The sequence below is a fragment of the Pantherophis guttatus genome, chromosome 7, assembly GCF_059756535.1.
Source record: "Pantherophis guttatus breed Tessera chromosome 7, ASM5975653v1, whole genome shotgun sequence".
NCBI classification, from domain to species: Eukaryota; Metazoa; Chordata; class Lepidosauria; order Squamata; family Colubridae; genus Pantherophis; species Pantherophis guttatus.
In genome coordinates this window covers 32,239,238-32,264,132 of record NC_142069.1, presented here as the reverse complement: position 1 = coordinate 32,264,132, position 24,895 = coordinate 32,239,238, and the positions used below count along the sequence as shown (strand labels likewise).

The 24,895-nt window shown below is 36.8% G+C and overlaps 1 protein-coding gene across 2 annotated transcripts in view; it reads right to left on the bottom strand.

Annotated features, from left to right (window-relative positions):
* Nucleotides 1–9,200: 9,200 nt before the first annotated feature.
* The window catches only part of EP300 (EP300 lysine acetyltransferase), a 78,195-nt gene continuing 62,500 nt past the window's right edge, over nt 9,201–24,895 (bottom strand). For both annotated transcript variants that reach the window (XM_060694583.2, XM_034402905.3), the window contains exons 23-31: nt 23,668–23,735; nt 21,183–21,333; nt 20,428–20,574; nt 18,254–18,367; nt 16,497–16,662; nt 14,547–14,711; nt 14,003–14,164; nt 12,801–13,082; nt 9,201–11,965 (exon numbers count right to left, since the gene is read on the bottom strand). In XM_060694583.2, the coding sequence (XP_060550566.2) occupies nt 9,692–11,965; nt 12,801–13,082; nt 14,003–14,164; nt 14,547–14,711; nt 16,497–16,662; nt 18,254–18,367; nt 20,428–20,574; nt 21,183–21,333; nt 23,668–23,735 (3,529 nt within the window). In that variant the 3' untranslated portion in view covers nt 9,201–9,691. The remainder of the gene's footprint in view (nt 11,966–12,800; nt 13,083–14,002; nt 14,165–14,546; nt 14,712–16,496; nt 16,663–18,253; nt 18,368–20,427; nt 20,575–21,182; nt 21,334–23,667; nt 23,736–24,895) is intronic.

Here is a 24,895-nt window from a genome sequence, read left to right as displayed (position 1 = left end):
AAAGACGACTACCAATCGCAACCTTCCTTCTGCCCCAGGGAACACTGGGAAGGAAAGTCCTTAAAGTGTCAGTTCTCTGTGGAGAATTGTGGACTGCTACTCCCATTCTTCTATTCCATATCGCCGCTGGGGAGGGTGCTTATTATTACACTGTAGGATTAATAGTTCAAAAAGAGTTTCCGAATTGGGGAAGTGCTCTGTTTCCTCCCAGGAGGAAAAGAGCGGGTGACACTGTGTCAGCGCTTCAGCCCAAATGTCTAAAAAATGTCTTAAACGGAGCTCCGAAACTGTACACGAAACAAAACGTCTCTTTTCGCCAGCCATCTGCCAATTCTAATCGTGCCTCGGCACCGGCAGCCATATTTCCCATTTGCTATCATTCATCTTTGAGCATTAAGAGGGCATAGCTCTTTCCTCATCCTTTCCTCAAGTATCATTGGATGTGGCTAATCACTGCTTAAGGTGCCATCTATTGCTCCTTTTGAACATTTGCTCAGAAATAACGGTAAATTGCACTAATTAGAATAGGACGTTTATACATAAGTCTTAACCATTTTGCAGTTACTTTTACCAGCAATTCTATAGATTGAAATGTAACAATATTAGCTTCCTTTTAGATGGTTTCATATTTCAAAATGGGAAGTGAAGATCCTACTGTAGTGTATTTGAACCCTCAATTTCTGTCCTGATGTCCTGCCCTAAATTTTGCCCTGCAAATAGATCTGTTGGATTATAATATTCTCCATTCTGACAAAGAACAAACCCAATTTATTAGGATTAGGAACCCATTAGAAGTGTAGCTATTTCAAGGATTAGACAATAAGAGGAACATCTGTAATGTTCAAAATCACTGCTCCTTTTGATTTACCTCAGTATTTCTTTTTTCTTTGGCTAAGATTTTTGTAATCTTTCTCTTTGGCTTAGATTTTTGTCTTTCTGTAATCTTTTGTTCTCCAATATAATGGTGAAATCCAAATTTTTTTACTACTGGTTCTGTGGCTTTGTGGGCATGGCAGGGGAAGGATACTGCAAAATCTCCATTCCCACCCCACTCCAAGAGAAGGATACTGCAAAATCCCCATTCCCACCCCACTCTGGGACCAGCCAGAGGTGGTATTTGCTGGTTCTCTGAATTACTCAAAATTTCCACTACCAGTTCCCCAGAACCTGTCAGAACCTGCTGGATTTCACCCCTGCTCCAATAGCTAATTTTTACATCATGTGAGACTTTTTTTTTGGTTGGAATCCTTCAAGTCTCATTTTTCTCATTCTCCTACCAATTCTTGGGGCATTTCAATAGTCACCAGCTTCACGCCCAAAACTTCAGAAACATTTTTACACTACTTGAGCTATGTTCTCACTATTGTTCTAATGTCTTCTAGATAATCACCGGAAGATGCAAAAAAGTTTCCAGTTGTTTATTAGCACTTCTTCCCTAGTAGAGAGGGAACTGTCCCTCAATTTAAAAAGTGTTACAAAATGATGGCAAGGCAAACGGAGAAAGCCTTTCCTCAGACCTTAAAAATCCCCAACTGGATAAAGGTGTCATTTCTTCTTGGATTGCCATTTTATTATTTTCTGGTCATTGTTCTGTGGTTTTGTATATTTTCTGTTAGATTCGTGTAAATTTCTGTAAATTGCCCAGAGTCACTTAGATGGAGTTGGTTGCCACATAAATATTTATTTAAATATTTATTAAATAAATAAATTAAATAAATAAATATTTAAATAAATAAGGACAATAAAGGAGAATATTTGTAGCTTGCTTGTTTTCTTGCATTATCCTAACTAACTAACTAAGAACAAAACAAGAATTCCTGTTAGTAATTCTGCCAATTTTTTTTGTTCCAACATTAACTCTGGAATTGTTTTTGCTGGTTCCTCCTGCATTGCATTAACTAGAAGTTAATCAACTCAACAACAGCAGAATCCCAGGACTATGGGAACATAGCAGCACAATTGCAATTTCTGCTGTATATACATGATGCATATAGAAGGACCCTACAAATGTTCTTCACCTGACATATAACAACTTTTTGTATCACCTTTGCACCAAGGACATCTTTCTCTACTCTAGAAGTAAATTTTCAATTCATGTAGTGCAGCATCTCTATATGTTCTTTTGACAAACTAACTTGAAAACTTTGCCTCCTTGCCTATTTATTTTGGAAAGCATTCCAGGTAGGTAATCAGTTCATTAAAAAAAAACAAAAAACAAATGTGGCAAAACAAATGCGTCTTAACAACCTCTATTTTAACAGCCCAGACAGAATTATACTGGGAGAATCCTTTAGACGGGCCAAAATAATTTAGGATTTAAAGGTCAATATCAATTCACTAAATTGTGCCTGGAAAAAAAGGATTAATACAGATTATTGCTATATCCTATTATTTTTGTTCCCTGTATAGTAGCAAACTAGCTGCTGTTCACACCAATTGCAACTTCTGGATATATTGTAGGAATCAAAATAGTATGTAACAAGATGTGAAACAGTCGAATTTAAGAGAACATATTGCATACCATCTCAAAACTCTACCATAAGCTTCACAGATTTGTTAAAAGCATGGGAAACAAGATGGAATCTTGTAGGACATCACAGATCAATGGCCTAAGGGTCCAAACAGAAATCACTTGACATTAACATCACCTGACAGGCAGATTGGAATCACTATGAAACATCATTTTCAAGGCCAGATCTTGCCAGATGCTGAAGGATACCGTGGGCTGATATGTCTGAGGCCAAACTACAGTATTCCTTCCAATCCTCATTCACTCATTACATAATGTCACTATCCATTACACTGAATAATCTTTATCTTGTACTCCTTTGCCCCAATAATTATCAAATCATGTGACATCTGTATGATAAACATTACAAATTTTTTTCTATTTTTTTCTTATATGGCTGATCACTTGCTTTGAATATAGCAGTGTCTTTTCTCATCTTTCACTATTCTGCCTTGTTAAATTCACTTATGTAGAGAACTCTCCTACCAAAAGTACAAAGGCTGTTCTGATTTCTAATTTTAAGTTATTCAGGGCAGAAAACTATCCTCTTATTTTTAAGGTAACCATTACATTATTGATAGCATTATATAAAAAATAAACGGCACTACAGCTAATAGAATGTAGAGGAAAACTGTAGTAGAAAAGTAAACATGAGAAGAGAATGATATGGTATAATGGAAATAAAAATATCAATATATACAATAAAAGAAAAAAAGGCACTAGAGATACCAATATGAGAGGCTCCATTAAGAGATACAACTCTACATTTTGAAGATAAATGCAATATTGTCTTAATTCAGATCTCTGATTTCTTATGACTAATTTCATTTGGCAGTAAATATTTGCTGTAATCATATAACTGTAAAGGAAGAAATGCACAAGTATCAACTACTTTGCAAGATTATCTAGGCTTTAATTGAAGCTTGTAAAGTGGAATTATTAGGTGAAGCTGTACATGTTATAAAGGATATATTATCTTCAACTAAATTATTATATTTATTGAATTTATTTACTGCTCATCTCTCTGCAAGGGGATAGTTTAATATTTAATATTTGGCATCTTTATTTCTATTAAGTGTTTTCTGCAAATAATAGTAATTTTCAAACTACTTCAAAAACAGTTTTAGGTAAAACATTAAAAATGGTTTTTCACAATTAAGTAAGGAAAAACTTGTGATCTTTACAATGGACTTGCTGACACTTCCATCCCTAAAACAGGAAAATTTTAGATACATAGCTTTTACCAATGATGCTGTTGTTAAAAATATTAGGACAGGTTTAAAATAAGAATTTTATACACTTGGTAGGCTATTTTAAGGCTCAAGGCAAGGGGATAGTTGGAGACAGAAAGAACATGGCAGCAACCTCATGGAATTTTAACATTCTCCTGTGATATATTTTAGAAACTGAAAGGTAATTTAAAAAGAATTCTGGGCTGCTGGAAGATATAACATTGCCTTCACATTGCTTTGACCTAATCCCTAATCTACCTTGTAATAGGGAATATAGAATAGGAACATAGTCACACATATTATGAAAAGTATATGCTACAATATGCAACAATATTAAAATATGAGTATAATTGTAATTTTTTTTCAGCACTACAGGAGCACCAAAACAGAATAAAGACATTTTTTGCTACTATTTAGCCTATTCTTTTTTCTTTCTTTCAGGTGTCACTTAACCTGAATGTTATCCAAATTACTACTCCAGTAAGAAATCCTGATTTCTCCTCCTTATGCACAACTATATAAAATGATTGCATAACTGAAGTGCAGGATAATATACTTCTCGAAGAGACAGCCAAAACCTACCAAAGGGATGTTTAATTCGAAATTGTCATGGAAGTTATGATTAATATATTAGGTCTTTTCAATTCAATTCAATTTTTCTCTGAAAATAATTTAAATACAAAGTATAGCAGATTATATATAAAAACAAAGCTAAAAAGATTATCATCTTGCCTCATTTTAAAATTCAAATAAAGAGGCAGCAGTTTTAAATATAATAGGAGCTATTAGCCAAGATCCACCAAATGAAGTGTTCTGTTGAAATTATTTAAATGTTTCCTATTTGGAATAAATTTTGAGTAGCCAAAAAGAATCAAGTCTTTTCATACAAAACTTTAAATGTTGACTGCATCCAGTGGTGGGTTTCAAAAAATTTTGCTACCGGTTCTCTGGGCGTGCTTGGTGGGCGTGGCATGGTTTGGTGGATGTGGCAGGGGAAGGATACTGTAAAATCTCCATTCCCACCCAACTCCAGAGAAAGGATACTGTAAAATCTCCATTCCCTCCCCAATCCAGGGAAAGGTTACTGCAAAATCCCCATTTCCTCCCGGTCAGCTGGGACTTGGGAGGCAGAGAATAGATGGGGGTGGGGCCAGTCAGAATTTTTACTACCGGTTCTCTGAACTACTCAAAATTTCCACTACCAGTTCTCCAGAATTGGTCAGAACCTGCTGAAACCCACCTCTGGCTGCATCACAAGCCCAGGGATATCAATCTATTGCTGCTGTAATTGGGAATATGAAATGTGAGTCATAGCAAGTCCCTCAATGATCTACCAGTACATATAAAGGATGATCCAAAAATCAGGCCCATAGACAATTTATTATATTACATTAAATATTCAAACTAGTTGCCATATGACATATGGAGGACTCTTAAGTACTTTAACATTTTTGTAGGGGGAAAAATAACACTCATCTGACTTTTGATACATTCTGTTATTATCTTCCATTCTCATCCCACTGTTGTTTAGAAAACTAATGAAGACCCAGCACTTCACCAAGGCTTTTGGCAGATCTTTCACTTCATTGCACTTGCCATCTTTTTTTTTTTTATTGTAAATTTTAGTTTGGTTATGACAAGTTGCTCAGTTATTGAGAATCTGGTGGCATCCAAGTTTAAATCTTCATAATAACCTACCATTTGCCTACCAAGTTAGCTTATCAGATGCCAAAATGCCAAAAATGCTTTACAAATATGGTGGTAATACTATCATTGATTTTGTAGAAGAGTGGGAGAATACAGTAGTTCCCCTATCTTTAGAAACAATTAGTTCTTTAGGAACTTCATGATTAGATATACATTGTCTGAATAAAATCTGATATGCAAATCAGAACTCAGCTGACTCAGTTGTTTTCACCGAGTAATAAACCTTTAGGAATTAAAATATGTTCTTTCAGCGTATGCTCCCAAGAAATCACATCTAGTTATTTGGCAGTGTTAATTTTTACTGATACCAACAGAGTCCAAATTCCATACTAGCAGGTTATTTTCAACTCTTCCTTCCAGTAGTGGATATATTCTATTTCTACCTCTATGTGTCAGAGCAATTAAAGAAGGTAATGAATGCTCCCATGCACAGACAGAGGCAAGAGTCCTCAAAGTTGTGCTATTTTTTATTTTATTTTTTTTTCCTGGAGTTAGGTATAATCTTTTATATAATTCGGAAATATCTACTCATATTTTACTTGGATTATCTCAGGATGCTGGGAAAACAAAGAAGGTGTTAGAATAGGTACCAATCCAGGCATGATATTTGTATAGATTTGCAATTGCAGTATTCGATACTCTTTATTTTTGTCTTCTACTTTCACTATCTTTTATTGAATTTTAGAGCTAAGTTCCACAGATAAAGGGAAAGCTTCATTATTTTGTAAGTTCATTTCGTTTATGGTTTATGGTTCATTAAAGTTGGGCAGCCAATAAATTAAAATAAAATAAAAAATTAGTATCAATATGAGTAATTCCTAGAGATATTGATCAAAATATTTAATGGTAGATGTTAGTAAATGGGGCAGCTGCAGTTACATCCTCTGTAAGAACCTATCTTCCTAAATATATGAAGTGTATTTGGAAATCATTTTTTGATAATCCCAACAGATTGACATTTGATGAGGTATTATCCAATACCTCAAAGGCATGTAATTCACATGTATCTTGTTTCTCAATTCAACAATGCATCCTAGGCACCTATTAAGTTAATTATTGATTTAATACTATCACTAATCTTGATTTAGAGATAGCTCTGCATGTGCTATGATTTCATAACAAACAAAAATCTCTGATCTTGTGTATCATAACAAAATAGATGTAATTTTTTGTATAGTTCTTAGCTGGGAAATGTACAAATTACTTTACAATGATATGCTAAATATTTTTGAAGGAAATGTAAACATTTTTGTAAAAAATACATGTCTATGATGCTTCTACAAGATGAAAGAATAATTCAACCTAAAGATGTCTATGAAATAAGCTTCTGAGTTTAGATGTTACCATGAAAGAGAATGGGGTCTTCAGAGAGGAATATCTCCATTTTTCTACACTAGCCAAAAACATAATTAAAATTGAACTAGTAAGTGCCACATATTTAATTCTTCTAGGGGAACATTTCTCATTGCTAATTGTAATTAAACCCTAAAAAGTAGCATGATATAAAACTTACACCCATTGAAGGAACAGATTAAGATCACTATAAACTCTTTAAAAAATATGGAACCAGTGAGGTCAGTTTACGTAGCTACTTGATTACACTTCCAAATAAAGCATGCAGAAGGAATTTATATAGATAAAAAATGAAGCAATCATTTACAGGTAGTCTCTGAATTATGACTAACGGCGTCTGGCATTTCTGTTGTATGTCATGGCAATTGTTAAATTTTGGCACCCATATGATCGACCTTGATTTTACATTTTTTTGTAGCAATTGTTAAGAGAACCCATTTTCCACAATGGACATTTTTTTTTTTGGCAGAAACTCTAAGTAAATGCCGATTTCTGGCAAAAAAATGTAGAAAGTCAGTCACATGACTACAGGATGCTGCAGACAGCTGTTAATGTGGGCTGGCTGCAGAGTACCAAAAATGCGAACATCACCTGATTGCAAGGGGACTGGGACTGACCAACAGAACTTCAAATTCAGGTCATAAGCACCTTGGGGTGGGGGTGGGGGCTATAATGCTTAATGAATAGAAATCTATTCTAACAAATATAAAATATAAATTTGGCAAAATAGTTATTCATCCAAGTTATACTGAGCACCATTTCAACTTAAATTGAATTTTGATATTACAGATCATTGCAGGTGTACAATTTAACATATCCTGTGTTAATTATATTTGTACTAGGAATTGTATATTCCTGTTTTTCTCTTTTCTGCTAGTATTTCCATATTAAACTTATCTGTATCCTTTTATCTTTACTTAATATTCAACCGCTAATGCTATAATTTGCTAATCTAAGACGACAGTGCTTATTCCTCGGGGTACCCAAAATAAGAGCCTGACCATGGTTTTGAGCCAATCTAAAAATGGATACAAGACACCATATATAATTTAGAAGACCTTATCTTTACCAGCACATGTTGACATCAAGATGACAGAGTTTCCATATGTTAATACATGACAATGCAAAAACTTAAAATTTCCTCAGATTCTCAGGTCCGTCTACATCAGACGAAATCAAGGTGTATCTTTAGATTCCTTGTATAACAGATGTTTAGCTAAGAATTATTTACTCCGTTTAAGTGAGGGGGCATGAAAAGCTTCAAAATACAAAACTGCTGTCCTTGGTGAAGGATGTATCAAAGCATTTTTATAATTAAAATCTGTAACTGCTGGAGTGGTCAAAATGTGCCTGAAGTTTTCATTATTTTCAATACTATTGAATCAGAGTGCAAAGCAACTTCCTGAATCACAGAAGAGTAAGCCTGCACAGCTCAAAAATTTGCACACTGAACATGTTTGCTTGAGATTGAAGTGCAACCAAGTCAAATATGCAATCAGCATCTCACCTGGATATTAAAACTCTCTGTACTTTTCAAAGCACAAATAAAAGCACATACAAAGGCACACCAAAATGGACATTCATCATCTTCATTACAGTCTAAAATACCCACCTTTAAAAAAGACCAAACACAAGTATATTTACACGGATTGGATTTCCATAAATTGTCTGTAAAAGCATACCATCTTCTTTCCCCACTGTAAAATAAGCACCAACCGTAGGGAAAAGAAGAAGGGAAGCATAAAAAAACCAGTCTGTCTCACACAGTTTATTTAACAATAGGTAATAAGAAATCAATTAACAGTCTATACAGTGATCGAAAGTTCATATTTATAAGTAATCAACTTTAATTGCATGATTTACAACATTTGAGGGTTTTTTGCTTTCTATTTTCAAGTTTTACAGAAAATGGAAGAGGAGAAAAAGGGAAGGAAGGGAAAGAGAAAGCAAGCATAAAGAAGAAACCCCAGGGATTTTCACTCAGGTTAAAATTTTACCCTTGGAATAGTTTCTTACCCTCTTTAGTTTTTTCCTTTGTTAGATGTAAAAATAACAAAAAATCTTTCAGGAAAACAAACCACAATATATATACTACATCCATTTGGCAGCTGCCCCCATATATTTGCAAAAAAGTTTTCTTTTCTACATGTACAAATTTTAATACTTGAAGTTTAAGCTCAGACTCTGGTATAGAAAATTCTTGGAGGACAAAAGTAGACTTCGGAGGGGAGACTGGATTTCTTAATATTTTTTTACAGTTTTTAAAAGATTTGACATCTTTCCAACCGAGGAAGAAAATTGGTATTTATCTTTAATATATATTTATATATATATTTATATATATATATGCACTGTAATTTTAAAGCAACATTCACCTTTTTGTCCTCCAGTTTAGGTAATGTTCTTTTTTTTTGTTTTGTTTTTGTTGTTGTTTTTGCAGTAGACAAGAGGAAAACCAGAATAGGGAAAAGTTAACCATTTGCCTCAGTAAATTATAACTATCAATATTACATATTTTCATTAATTTAAAAAAAATAAAACCTATTGGAGGCTAGTGAAGGAAGTCATTTGGTCAGCAGCCAAACAACTATCCGCTCCCAAGCACCTCCCCAACGCACGCGAAGGGAAAACAAAAACAAAAAAAAAAAGGACTGGTTACAGTCCCAGCCATAACAAAAATATATTTTCTTTGTATTCCATTGTCCCCCATTTCAGTTGGAGGGGGGGTTTTTTTGTTTGTTTTTAAAACCACAAACTATTGTTGCAGATTTCAGGTGTATTCCAGGGAAAATGTTCTGCTAAGAAAGATTCAAAAAATTGTCTTCAGTACAAAACGTCTTGCGAAAATAAGTTTTTTTTTTTTTTTGCTCCCAAAATGCTACAATGAATCTTAGCGTATGTCTAGTGTACTCTGTGAAAGATTTGAATTTAAGTCTGAATTATCTGAGCTGAGTCCCAGTTCTGTGGCACCTGCACCATGGAGCCCTGCCATGCCTGGATTACTAGCAAGCTGAGAAAGCATTGCACTCTGGTCCGAGCTCGCAAAGTGCCCTTGATCCATGGGGTTAGCCTGGGCAGCTACCAGTCCTGGATGTGGGGAGCTGGTCTGTGGGGAGACGTGATGTGGAGAAGGTTGAGGCTGCATCCTAGGGGAAGGGCTGGAGTGGGGTGGCTGGGATTGGGGGCGTGGTGAAGGGACAGGCTGTGGAGAACGAACTTGATTGGTAAGCGATGATGGAATTTGTTGACCTTGTAAGTGTGGGGACTGGGCCTGATTAGGAAGCATGTGTTGCTGAGGGCTCATAGGATTCGGCTGCGCTGGGGATCCAATTTGCTGTTGGAGTAATCGCTGTTGGTAAGCCTGCTGCAAATTTGATCCTGTGTCTGCACTCATGGCCTGAGGAAGCTGGCCCATCTGTCCCATATTTCCTTGCTGCAACTGCTGCATATGATGCTGCATTCGCTGCTGCTGTTGCTGCTGTTGCTGATACCCAACTCCTTGAGGCTGTTGGAACTGGTTATGATTGGCCATGCCAGGACCTAAATTAGGTCCTGTTCCTTGTTGTTGCTGCTGCTGTTGCTGCTGCTGCTGCTGCCGCTGTTGTTCAATCATCTGTCGTCTTAGCAGGAGATCCCGGAACTGGGGAGATATCCCCGAATGATTCATGTTCATTGGCTGTGCCTGAGGATTCATCCCACCCATGGCTTGTTGGGGTGGAGGCTGCTGAGGCGGTGACTGCTGAGGCATGCTAGGCCTCTGAACACCTGCTTGCATTGGATTCATGTTCTGCATGGCTGGATTTGAGTGAACACCTTGTTGTCCTTGCATGACTTGCTGCTGTTGCTGTTGCTGCTGCTGAAGACCTGGCTGGCCCTGAGGCATTCCAGGCTGTCCCGGCATGCCTTGCGGATTTGGGTTACCCGCATACTTGGCAGCTCGCTGCTTAATGAAAGCAGCTAACAACTGAGGGTTTGAATGCAAGATGTTAAGCACCTGCTGCTGCTGCATGGGAGAGCTGGGAGACCTGAGAGTCCGCAGCAGGTTTTGTAAGGCTGCCTGAGGCAGAGAGCCTGGTTTTGATGGAGCTGTACCAGGTACCTGACCCATTCCTGGTTGCGGTGACATATTCATTGGCTGTCCAGATTGGGCCATTGACATCATAGTCGGTCTTTGCATTCCTGGCTGCAGTTGCTGAGGTTGTGGCAACCCACCTTGGGCCCATGCTGGCTGCTGCTGTATTCCTGCTGATCCCATCCCTTGGTCTATGTGCCCACCAGGACCTCTGGCCATCTGAGGTGGCGTTACACTCATAGGCTGTATTGGATTCATTTGAGGCATCTGGTGTTGAATAGGCCTCTGGAAGATTGGAACATGGGCCATCTGCCGCTGGTGATCTGCTACTCGTTGTATCTGCATGGCTATTTCCACGGCAGCTGCAGGAGGACCTTGGATAGGTGGCTGAACAGTCTGAGGAGTTGTTGGAGGAGTTACCTGGCCACCTGCCTTGCCTTGAGACACAGCACCAGGAGGTTGAGTTCTTGCAATGCTATATGGAGGCATGTTATTAGGAGGTGCAGATTGTGGTTGCGAAGCAGGCTGTGGTGGAGGCTGAGGCTGTGGTGTTTGAGGAGTTGGTGGCTGCTGGCCTGTTGGAGTAGTTGGTGTGGCTGGTGTAGGTGAAGGCAACCCTTGCTGTTGTCCTACTATGCCTGTCCTCTGCATGCTTGCCATCCTCCTCCGGAGCATCTGGGCCTGTTGTAGGCGATGCTGAAGCTGTTGCTGACGAAGTTTATGTTTGATATTTAGGCAAAATGGCACTGGGCACTTGTTCTCCTGGCAGTGCTTAGCATGGTAGCAGCAAAGAGCAATGAGTTGTTTGCAAATTGGACACCCTCCATTGGTTTTGCGTTTGCAACCTTTGGTGTGCTGGACAACTCTCTTCATCTTTTGACAAGATGGCAGTGAACAGTTGGCATTGCGACACTGGCAGGCATGAACTAAAGACTGGATGCAGCGCTGGATACTCAGGCGACGTGAATCACCAGGACTCTGAGTGGTGGCTGTCTGTTGGTTGTTGCTCTCATCATCAATACCAAGGCCCAGTTTCTCCATCTTGTGCTCATGGTTTTTAGTGTTATAGCAGGTAATGCACAAGTCATAATCCTAAACACAGAAATTATTATAGTCAGTTACTTGGAACTTTAGACCAACAGAAGTTAATTAGACTACATTATTTATCTTCTAACAATTTCAATATGGTAATAGTAAAGTTATCTAAGAAAAAAATCTTATATTTTATGCACATAAGCATCTTTGCATCCTAACCCTAACAGAAAAACTTATTAAAATAGGCAAAAGTAAAAAGCTGGGCAAGTTAACCAAATGCTTACCAGAGTTAATAGAATATCAAAACTATACAGTGAAGATCACAGAAAGTAATAATGCATGGGTACTAATATACAAAGAATCACAAATCAATATTTCATATTGATGTAGTCTTATATGCATAAACCCATGGAATTCTCAGGTAAATAATAGCAATAGCAATAGGACTTAGACTTATATACCACTTTACAGTGCTTTACAGCCCTCTCTAAGTGGTTTACAGAGTCAGCATATTGCCCCCAACAATGTGGGTCCTCATTTTACCCATCTCAGAAGGATGAGTCAACCTCGAGTCTGGTGAGATTTGAACTGCCAAATTGCAGTCTGCAGGCGGTCAGCAGAAATAGCCTGCAGTACTGCACTCTAACCACTACGCCACCATGGTTAGGTAGGTAATGTATTCTCTTTAGCAGGGATTCCTATCATTTCATGGATCTCTGTTATATTATAAAGTTATTAAGTAACTAGTAAATAGAGGGGACCTATGTTGAAATGACAGAGGTACCTATATATTTATTATCCAATGATTAAGCACGTACAAGGGAAACTAGCAGGAAACAGAAATTCCTGAAATGCAAGTTTAACCAGCTGCTTCACTATAGGTTAGGCATACCTCACAAACAGTGCAATGCCATCTTGTCTCCACATGGTGCTTGCACTCATTGCAGGTGTACACAAAACGGTCCTGGCTCTGTGTATGCAGCTCTACTAGCATACACATAGTTGACCACATTGCTCTTCGTAGTGAAGAAAACTCAAGATGCTTGTCTCTAGCAAGGGTAAGGAAGGCATCACGCCCATCCATTAAGTCACATGGAATAAGTGGGTCAGGTTCAGTGATGGGAGGCAGAGAGTTGGCTTGAGGACCAGCAATGAGACGGATCACAAAGAATACCTGTAAAAGAGACAGGCCTATTTTAGGTTCTCGTCTAAGTCACATTCTTTGAATATAGAATGTTTCATAGTTTATGCTTTTAATGTCAGTGTTAAATGTTTGTATAGGTTACAGGTATCAGACAGAAGCTTTAATTTTTTTCACTTTCATCAAGTGCTTATTAGAGTAGTAATATAATTTGTAGCAATCCTTCTACCATGTACTAACTAAACACTGAAATGCAGTCATTTAGTTTTCTTTAGTGATCCAGTTATAATCAATGGCAAGTAGGTGGTAGTACAAGTGAATGAGGACTTAGCTAAAACATGATTTTATTTCATCTTACCTGGAAATGGTAAATTATTGGTTGAATTTGTATAGAGTAAGTCAGAGCCAAAAAAATGTCATTTTACAACTTTACACTGTGTGAATCCATGGAACATTTCATTACAGTTAAGAGGGAAGGAAGTGTCAAACAATATCTGTTATCTACATAAAACAGATAATTTTATTTTCTGAACATAATCAATTCACAACCATTAGGCTACTTTGGTGACTTTATTAACGGGTTATTTTAATCTGATTGAATGAATTGTGGGATAGACTGTTTTCCTCCATTATATATCTCACACACTTTTTTCTTGTATGTGCTTTAGACTGTAAGCCCATGAAAATATTTTATACTGTACTCCCATCCTACAATTTGACAAAAATGGTCAGTATCTTAGATAAACATAATAGCAGTGCTTTAAAAAGCCACGCAAAGTTATTAGTTTCTAAAAAGCCAATGATAGTCTTCTTGCTTTGTCATTCGCAAGCTCAAGAGCATGTTTCATTGTCCTTTTAGTCTCACTTGCCAACTTTGTCTTACATTTCCTTCACCAACCGCTCCCTTCCAAACTCATTTTAGGAGGCCCTGGAAGTGTTTACTTCACTCTTACCTCTTTGTGCTTTTCCATAGTGGCATAGAGTTTCTGGGAAAGATCATTGGAGACATTGGGCATGCCTGGCTTCTTTTTGTTACCACGACTTAAACTGCTTTTATTTTTACTGGTCTTCTTGTTGTTTTTCTTTTTGGCATTTTTACTATCTCCTTTGCTTACCTGAAAATGAACATAGTGAAGTTTGAGAGTGGCAAACTAAATTTTATTTAAGGTCTTATCCTTCCCAGAAGAACTGAAGAATCAGTTCAAGAAAACCTTCATTAATTCAGCCCAGCCCTTCCGAAAGAGTCAAACAAGATTTATAGTCCTGTCTTAATCTCACTACAAAAGGCTTGGGAACAGTAGCACATGGAACATCCTTCTAGTCATTTTAATGTTATTCCCGAATTAAAACAAAGTGCCTCTGGTTGGGCCTGAGTCACTTGCTCCTGTGCATCAATTAATTTATCAACATTTCTGGAGCAAAATATATCATTTATTTTCTCTACTTCTACATTTTAAAATGTCAGAGATGAATTTTTGATAGAAGCCATTTTCTTACATCAGTGCTCTCATTGCTAGTGTTCTCTTCCCTTTTCCTCTCTTCTTCCTCTTGCTCTAATTCCTTAATGCTCTCTTCTAGAACATTTGGCCAGAAATCTCCTTCAAAGTAGGGCAGTTCTTTTGCACTTGTTAGACGGTCTTCTGTTGCTTGCTTAAAAATATCCTGCAACACAAAATATTTTTCAGCACACATTTAACAATGTGAAAACAGTAAAATAGTTGTCAATTTTTAATTTTTGTTACTTTTAAAATAGAAAAAGCAAAAACAAAAAGGAACAAAACAAAAAGATATAGACATTGTAAAATAAATGCATAACAAGTCCTTAAAAATTAAATGAAAAAATACAACAGAAAAATAAAATGAAAAAAAAAAAACACCCCTCCCTCTCACATACACATAGACACAAACTGTTTGCACCTGCAGCATTTTCAGCTTCTGAAATACTGAAACTTGAGATACCAGAACAACTTGTTAAATCTTTTAAAATTTTGAAAAAATCCTATTACTGGTTTTTATTGATAATTATCAATAAGTCAATCTGATATGCAGACATTAAGAAATGAGTTGAATATAGAATTAGAAATCCCTACATTGCCTCGTCCAGCGGCCCCTTAACGTTTTGGATGTCAGGGATCAGTTCTGTGGGGGGAAAAAATTTCCACAGACCGCGTCACCTAGATCCCACACATGCACATATGAAGCTTTGCTCACTTGTGTGGACTGGTTCCTAGTGGACCATGGTCTGGTACTAGTCTGTGACCCTGGGGTTGGGGATCCCTGGCCTAGACAATGGAAGAGTGTCTTCATTTCTATATTAAGAGTGTTGATGTACCTTGAACTATGACTTATAATTCTGAATAATATTTAGAATTTATTCGACTCCATTATAATTGTGTAGATAGGGACTATCTTAGAAAGCATTTTGTTGAAGATATAGTAAGGACAACAATTCTTTAAAATACATGTTTTATAATGTTCTATAATTACTAAAATTTTTGGAGAAAGTAATGGGCCATATAAATGTGATAGTGCGGAAAAAGCTAAAATTTTCAAAGGGTAATATTCTTTTAAACTACATATCTATTACATGGAATTTGACAACTGGACAGTGTAAAAGGATTCTCTCTGCCCTTATTATGGCTAAAAAATGAACATGCAGCATTAGAAAGATGCTTGTATGTTCCCATTCTCTCAATGGATTGAAGCAGAGGCCTCCAACCCCCAAGCCATGACCCACTACTGTGGCCCGTTTGGAACTGGACTGTGGAAGCAGTGGGTGAGTGCGTGCGCAGTGTCACTCCTGTGAGCAGCAGGCACGGGTACAGCTCCAATTGTGTGAGCTGCAGGTGTGCATACCCATTACTCACGCAAATGGAGTTGTATGCACATGTGCATGCCCGCTACTCATGTAGAACCATCTCCTCTCTCCCTTTCCCACTGGCCCACAAAGCCAGAAAGGTTGGGGATCACTGGATTAAAGACCTGATTACACTTGCAATCTATGTGAAGATTATAGGCAGAGACTTTATATGGACAAATATAATTAAATATGGTTTCATTTATAAAAAATACAGTAGTTTTAAAAAATACACAATAGCTATATAAACATATATGCTTGCATATTTGCATTAGATAAATATAAAACAGTAGGTATTTATTGTTGTAATGATATATTATACTTTAGAAGGTTCAGTTTCTTAAATCTTCTCAATCTATATTACGTATCTTGTAGATTTCCCCCCCCTTATTTAATGCACACTTGGAGATGCAGAAAGATGAGATATTATTTCTACCACCCCTATTTGACAATCTCAAATAGGCTTCATAAATATCAAAACTAGATATGCAAAATTGCTTTTCAAAGATATTTTTATTCTTTTTTGAAATACTATGACTTAGGAATAAACAGGTAAACAAATACGATACTTCAACTAATGCACAACCAACCTTATAATCATGGACAATGCGCTCTGTCACGGATTTATCCAACATCTTTTTATACCATTCTTGCAATCGTTTTGGTTTGGGAATTTTTTGATCAGGAGGATGGCAATGGAAAATATAATCATCTCCTTCACTAGGTGGGCAGGCCCAGATATGTCCAGTTGTATAGCTAATAGGGAAGAAATAAGTTATTAGTTCTATTATACATTATTTCAAATATACTTTTTTAAATCATTTGTTACCTTTTCAAACCAAGAATGTACTCCACAAGATAGCTGACTCTGAAATATTCTAACTATGTCATATCTGAAAAACTCAGAAGTAATAAATAAAAAGGGGTTCAGAAGCTTTATAGACAAAAATACTTTCTGATGTAGAAATGAATCTGGGGACCTCCCCAGAGCTACTTATGACCTGTTTTCAAATTTCCGACAGCTGCACTTGCTTTCTCTCTCATTCCCTCTCATGTTATTGCATTTTGGGCACTTGGCAACTGAGTTCCATGTATGCCCATTTGCAATGTCTCGTGACTGCAATTTTCATGCTTTTTTTGGGAGGGGGGGGCAACTTCCAGGGTTTACTTCCAGTTTCTAGCAAAAAATGTCCAATCCTGAAAATGGCGTTACATAATGATTGCTGCAAAGAAAATTATAAAGTTGAGTATGGTCACATGCAGACTCGCTTAATGATTTATGATTGTAATTTTGGACTCAATTATGACTGTATTTGAGGACTACCTGTAATCATATAGGATTCTATAGCCTGATGAGCAGATAGAACTAGTAATAACACAAATATATTCTCTTCCCTTGGAAATTATTCTTTTCTGCATGTTTACCAAATAATTTCGGCTTTAATTTATATTAACGATTATGAACATTTGAAGTACATCTTCCACATCCTTCTATTTTTAGAATCATATAAAAACCTTGTTCATAAATATATAGACACACTCAACACAAGACATGCTTAACTTGCCACTGAAAAGTTATTTTTCCAAAATCAAAGTTGATTGAGATAAACCAAGAAACAAAGCAATGAATACAATTAACTGCATGTCTGTCTGCTCACAGGTGCACAGAAAAACACCATAATGATGCATGCATAATCAGGATTTCCTTTTATAAGAATAACACTTTTTATATGCTGTCTTTTCTTTAAATGATTTTCCTTTCCTAATTTTAAACTTAGATTAAAACTAGCCTATCACACATTTTAGTCTAAAATTTCTCTTCCAAAACAATTAATGCATTAATGAAGCCTTTAATAAAATGCTACCAGTATTATAATGTAAATTAAGAGCCACACACTACTCTCAGGTGATCCATCTAAGTTACAGTTGATCTTTATAATATTAACATAAATTAACTGTCTTCATGACAGTATTTCAGGAATTCTTTCATTTTATTCTTCTCTAACACACAATCCTCACTTGGAACTTTCATATACGCATTCTTCAGTGACGAAACAAAAAATACATTCTTATTTGCTACTAGTAGTGTACTAATCAAAGCATATCTATGCCCAAGATTTTAAAATACATGCTGAAAACATACTTATCTTCTGGCTGCTACAGAGAAGGGATTGGCAACATGGTCTAGAAACATCTTATTTGGTGTTCAACAAACTTTCTGTCCACTTGACCTCAATATAATTGACTTTACAATTTTAAATCTGTTCACTAACCCTAAAAGATTCCATGTTTCTTTTATAAATTGCAATACACAATAGCATACAATATAATAAAATAGGAAACTTACCCTAACTTCTTAACATACTCTAGATAACCTATCAGAATTTCATGATAGACAGCAGTCCTCAGGCATTTAGGGCGGAAGAAATGAACACTGTCAAGGTAAGATATGTATACTCGCCTAAAGAAGAGAAAGTTCATTAGCTATAACCAGAAGCATTTTGCAGTATTCAATTATTTCCTTTTTCTTCCATTAAGAAATTTGCCTTAACTTCACCTTTCATAGCCTCTTTTTAAAACTAGTGCCTTAATCTAACTATGTTTACTTATTTCTCATATAAGATTTTTAAGCTATTAACACACTCAACTCTGGAATAATGTAATTCCCGTGGTACGGACTGCCATGCAAGCTGCCAGTTTGCTTCTGGAGTAATTCAAGTTGCTGGTCATGACTTATAAAGCTTGGGACTGGCACTGGGTTGGGTTACTTGAAGGACCACCTATCTCTCAGAGTATCTGTCCAGTGGTTCGATTTGGGGTTGGCATAAGTTCCATTGTTTAAACAATGCCACCTATTGGAACTTTGGAAATGTGCTTGATCTCTGGAATGAGATCCCCCTCCCCAATTCCCCAAAATTTTAACAGCCTACACTCTACTCATGATTTAGCTCTTTGCCCAGTGCTTTGGCGAGCATGATTAACACCTCTTTTTTCCTTTTCCTTAATTCCCTCCAGATTCATTTTTTTGTCTTTGTTTTTATAATGTTCTTTATTTTTAAATGTTTTTCACAACTGTAAACTGCCAGAGCAGCTGGAATTTGGATGGCATATCAATCAATCAATCGATCGATCAGATAAATATAGGTGTAATTCTGAAGAGTTCAAATTATGTTTGGCCCTAAAAGAATGAGCTTTCAAGGAATTAGAGACTACATATTGTGATATATTTTGTACTTGAACTAAGCCAGTTTATCATTTTGCTTGAATTAGAAGACTGTGGTTTCCACTTCGTTTACAAATTGGTTACCAATCTTGTTTTTCAACCTAAATCAAACCAGTTTCCCATGGGCCAAAACAGCAAATGATAGTTTGACTTCAACCAGGAAAGAACCGATATGGATAACTGGAGAAGAACAGTTTCAACTCCAGTTTATTCAAAATGCGCTGTTCTAGCAGCAAACTGTGATAGGTAGTTTGTGTTTACACAGCTCCAAAAATTGCTGAAATATGAAACTCTTTAACAACCAAGCAGCCAACCATAGCTGTTGACATGCTTAATAAGATGCAGTCACTATTACAGTAGCAATACATATTTTTTAAATACTCCAGTGTTTAACTTTACTATAACTTACATTATCAGGTAGAATTTGGGAAACAAGACATAAAAATGGGCATATATTGAAAATTTAGATCACTTGTCCATTAAAATATCACCAATATGCATTTTCCCATTACTTGATCATACCATCATACTTGCTATTGCTTGGTTAAAAGTACCCAAAAACTATTTCCATACAGATGGAAAACTAATGTAAATATGTGGTGTAGGGTTTCCTGCCTAAGCAGGGGGTTGGACTAGAAGACCTCCAAGGTCCCTTCCAACTCTGTTACTTAATATGTTCTAGTATATTGGGCTTTCTAAAAAGTGTAAATTACACATTCTCCTAGCATTTTCCCATATATAAAGAAACTTTAATCATTTTTTTCTTGTTCTGATTATTTTACATAGTTGCTAAGCAGTGGTACTGTGCAGGTCATAGCTCATTATCAGTATTCTTCCATCTTTATCTTTATCTTCTGCAAAAAGAAGTAGAGACCAAGAATAGAAATTCTTCAACTTCTTTCTGAGCTTCTTTATCAAGCATTAACTCAAATTAGAAGTCAATTCTTTTACTTTCTTTTACTTCAAAAAGGTGGATTTTCTCTGTTTAGCAAAAGCATTTATCTCCAATGATTTTTTGAAGGAGAGAAATAGCTTATTAAAAAATGTGAAGCTGTGTTTAAAAAAGCAAATGCTCCTAAATAATTCCATAAAGTAAATAGTGTTAAATCAAATCTTCCTGTTAAGTATGTGGGAATGATTCAATCTTGGAAAAAGACAATTAATACAGGCAAGAGAGGGAGAGGGAAGATGTAGTAAAGGGTATATATCTGATCCAGTTACAAAAAGATCAATTTCTTAGGCATTTATGTAGCAATAATCTAATTTTAATAATTATTTAAAAAATGAATTTTTAATACCTCTGGTTGGGTTGAGGGCAATCAGACCCATACTCCTGAACATGCATGCCAAAAAAACATAAATCTACACCATCGATCTCCTCAAAAGCAAAGAGTGCTTTTGTTCGGTAAGGGAATTGTTCTGCCATCTCTCCACTATCTACAAATCTGCAAAATTAAAAGGTATAATATAAAACAATGCTAGCAAATGTAATACTATCATGCATTTAGGATGCTATAATATGGAAGCTGCCCAAACATATTATTTTAACATTTTATTTTAATAATTTATTCACTTTTATCTATTTTGTTCTGCTATATTTTAACTTTCTCTATGGGAATCATTTATAGTAAAACAACATATAAATAAACCAAACCTAACTAAAGCCATTCAAAAGTACAGAGCATCGTAGCATGGCAGGATATAAATCAATCAATCAAACAAACAAACAAATAAGTAAGTAAAATTGTTTATTGGTCCACTTTTTAAATAAACTTGTTATTCAATCCTCCAAAGCCTAATTTTTGCCATTTCCTTCCAAATATCTTCTTTTAAATCAATAATATTCTGTATGAAAACAGCTCAAAATATGCAATGAATTGCAAAAGTTGCGCTAATCACTCAAAATGTTAAAAAATGAAACTATCAAATCTTATGTTGAAAGTTCTTTTGACTAACAAAATAACATGTTATTGTTTAACAAATGTACCAATAACACAACTTAATATTCAAAAAGAAAAAAAATCATGTCATTCAAAGGTTTAAGGAAAATTACCTTGCTTTCATTCCAGGTTTAACTTCTACAGTTTTCTCTGAGGTATGAACCACCCTAACAATGACTTCACCCGACTCAGGATGATTCTGCCGTCTCAGGAACTCATTCACTCTGTTTTCCAAGAAGGAACCAAGTCTAGTGGTTGGTAATCCTACAAAATGAAGATTGCTTAATTGTTTATCATTACTCTAACAACAAAGTAGCGTATAAAGCAAGTAAAATTTACATTTTGTATTAATTCACAACTTTAGAAGTACACACTGAAATTACACCAGTAGTAGAGTTTCAATTAAGATAATACAGCCTCATCTTTAAAAAGCTAAACTGGGTCATTCTTCACTTAGCTAGGAAAATGCTGCACCAGAAAACCGCAGGGATGAAGTCCAGATAATAATAATAATAAAAAAATCAAAGATAAGGCTTGTCCAAGCTGTTGCCAAAGGAGATCTGACATACTTTACTTCCTAAGCAAAGAAAGGAAACTCATCTAGAACAGGGGTCCCCAACCTTTCGGACCTCAGGGACCACTAAATTCATAATTTTAAATTCCTTGGACCACTAATATGACCTAATGACCGGCTGGGTGGGCGTGGCTAGGTGGCCATGTGACTGGGTGGGCATGATCAACTCAATGTCACTCACGTCAAGGGGCACCTCATCGTCCTCTACTCTCCCCTCCACTCCCAGCCACTCCTTGCCTGCCTGCCCGGGCTCCTTAGGGCCCCAACAGGAAGCAGTTGTTGGAGCTAAGCAGCCACCACGAGAAAGAGTTGGCAAAACAGTTGACTCAGTTCAAATTGGATCTGACCGAGGAAGCTCAGCAGAAGCACCTCACTGAGGACTAGGAGCATAGGCTTTCCAAGCAGAGGGAAGACCTGTGGGAGTGCAAGGCCAGGTACCGGTGCCTGGAGGCTCAGTGGGCTGAGATGGTCAGCCAGTTCCAGGCCATGAGGCAGTCCCACTGGAACAAGGCCCTCCGGCTCTTCGCCATCAGCAGTGCTTCCCTCCAGTCTTCGCCCAAAGCCCCATACCAGGAGGCTGAAGCAGACTCCAAGTTGGAATTTCTGCCCTCCTCTGACCCGCACAAAAAGACCCCGAAGGGGGAGACTCTCTACAGGAACAAAAACGTTCATTGCACGTATCCGGCCCAGGGGCCGTAGTTAGAAGACCCCGATTTAGTGCAATATAAAAAATGCAAATAATTTTTCTGTGGACCACCAACATTTTCTCACAGACCACCAGTGGTCCACGGACCACCAGTTGGTGACCGCTGATCTAGAATATATAGCAAGACAATGAGTTTGTTCTAGCCCAAATTCAGGAAGATGTTGAAACCAGAACAATCAGATTGGGGTCAGTGACCGGGAGTCATCTGAATGGAGAAAAATGGAATTGAAAAATAAACTTCCCTGGATTGTTATCTTGAAGTTCATATTTTCCATTTTTCAAGAACTAAGTTTCCAAATATATCTTGTCATGGCAGGTAATAAAAAATCAAAGATTTTTATGTTTGTCAGGTTTTTTAATTATAAAATGATCGACAATAAATCAATTTATTAAAGACATATGTTCCTCAAAGAGAAATACTGCTGGTATTCAGTATTGGAATTGTTGATCAGATGAACATACTGCAATTCTTTTTCTTCAGTATATGTTATAAAAAGGATGGATAATGCTTATGCCATACAATGTTAGTAAGGATGAAAGCCCTAAAACATAATTTGTTAATAGAATTCATTGAAAACAATGGTACTAACTCCCCAAACAGTACAAGCTATTCTTACTTAATGACTGTTCATTTTACAATTATTTGAAGTTACAAGGACCACAGAATGGTGCTTTATGCTGGTAAAGCACCACTGGCTGTTATAAATTGGTCATGCTGCTCTTCGCCCCCAGTCATAAGATTGCATGTTAGGTGGAGTCATTCATGGCATTCCAAAATCACATGACCCACATTTGTGATAGTTTTTGCCTGGCAAAAACCACCCCACTGAAATGAACCACCTCACTTAACAACCATCACAGAAAAAGGATGAAAAATTACTGCTGGCCCTGTGGGTACCTTGATTTATGACCACAATGATTTATGACCATAATTCCAGGCTCAATTATGGTCATACATTAAGGACTGCCTGCAACTTCTGAAAATCTAGCTATCTATTTAGAACAGTGGATATCCTTCTGTATGTCAAACATCTGAAGTCTCTGCCAGATCACAGAACCCTCTCCTGAGTGAAACAAAAAGCTTAGGGAAATACTACTTCAGGCTTGTTAGAATTAGTTTTATTTGGCTCCTCCAGAATGTTGTTTTTGTTCTATTTTTCTACTTTGATTTTTTAATATTGGTTTTATTATCGTTGTTTTTATCTTATCCTTAAACTGCTTTGGCATTAATTGAAGGAATAAAAACATTTTAAATAAATACATCCATTTAAAAAAGCAAATAGAAATAAATATGAGAAATGCACCAATCTCTACTTACTTCTGGCAGAAAATTTGTTCTCTCTTCGAGTTCGTCCTGATTTTTTTAGGCAGCCATCACAAACAAAGCTACAACAGAAGAAAATAATTAAAATTCCTAACATAATTATTAAAATATTTCTATAAAAACATCTCCCCTGCATTTTCTAGTATACGATTAAACATGGATTGCAAACTGTTACTGGACAGCCTAAATTAGACTTGCTCCAGTATATCACAGTCTGAGCAGAACACCCAATTTCACCTGATGTAATAATATATAACATCACTACAGGTTGTCATTGACATAACGACTATTCGTTCAATGCCTCTTTGAAGTCACAGTGGTGCTAAACAAAAGTATCTTACAACTAGTCCCTGAAGTTACAATCACTGCAGTGCCCCAGCTGTCACTTGATCAAAAATTGTTACATCCCACCTGCACTTACCACAGGGGCACTTCAACTCTCCCACCACACCACCTTCCCATTTATGTCCTTGTGGCCCCTTGCACACCAAGGTCCTTGCTGCCTTAGCTGGTCTTTGCTGGCTTCTTGTCTCTGCTATTGACTAAGCTTGTCTGGCCTGGCCCTTTGCAAAGCAGCTGCTGACCCTATAGGGCTTTCTTCCCCAGATTGTGCATGGGGATTTCCTTGCAATACCTGGTGTAGATGTTCTCACAGGGACAGCAACTGCCTCATGAAATGCCAGGCCGGGCACACCTTGTCCACACTGGAATTTTTTAAAAATTGTGCATGGAAACTGAAACTAAATTAAATAGCCATACTAATATCTTGCTCATGGTCACTCACTCATGCCTTGGTCAGTTCCTGTTTGGATTATTGCAATGTACTCTACTTAGGGTTGCAGTTTGAAGATCAATTGAAAGTTACAACTGGTCCAGAATGTGGCTACACACATAATGATAGGTGCCCCTTTGCTGTGCAAGCTGCACTGGCTCCTGGTTTCCCTCTGAATACCATTCAAGGTGCTGGCTATTATCTTTAAAGTCCCATTTAAAGTCAGGCTATTCACATTAGGCTGCATTGCTATTGCTCTTCTCATTATTCCTGTTGCCCATCTCCTCCCACTTGTGACTGTATGACTGTAACTTTGTTGCTTGTATCCTTGTGATTTATATTGATATTGTTTCCTAGTATGATTTGATTGCTTATTGTACTGTACGACTGTCACTGGGTGTTGTGCCTTGTGATTTTTGACGAGTGTATATTGTCTTTTTATGTACACTG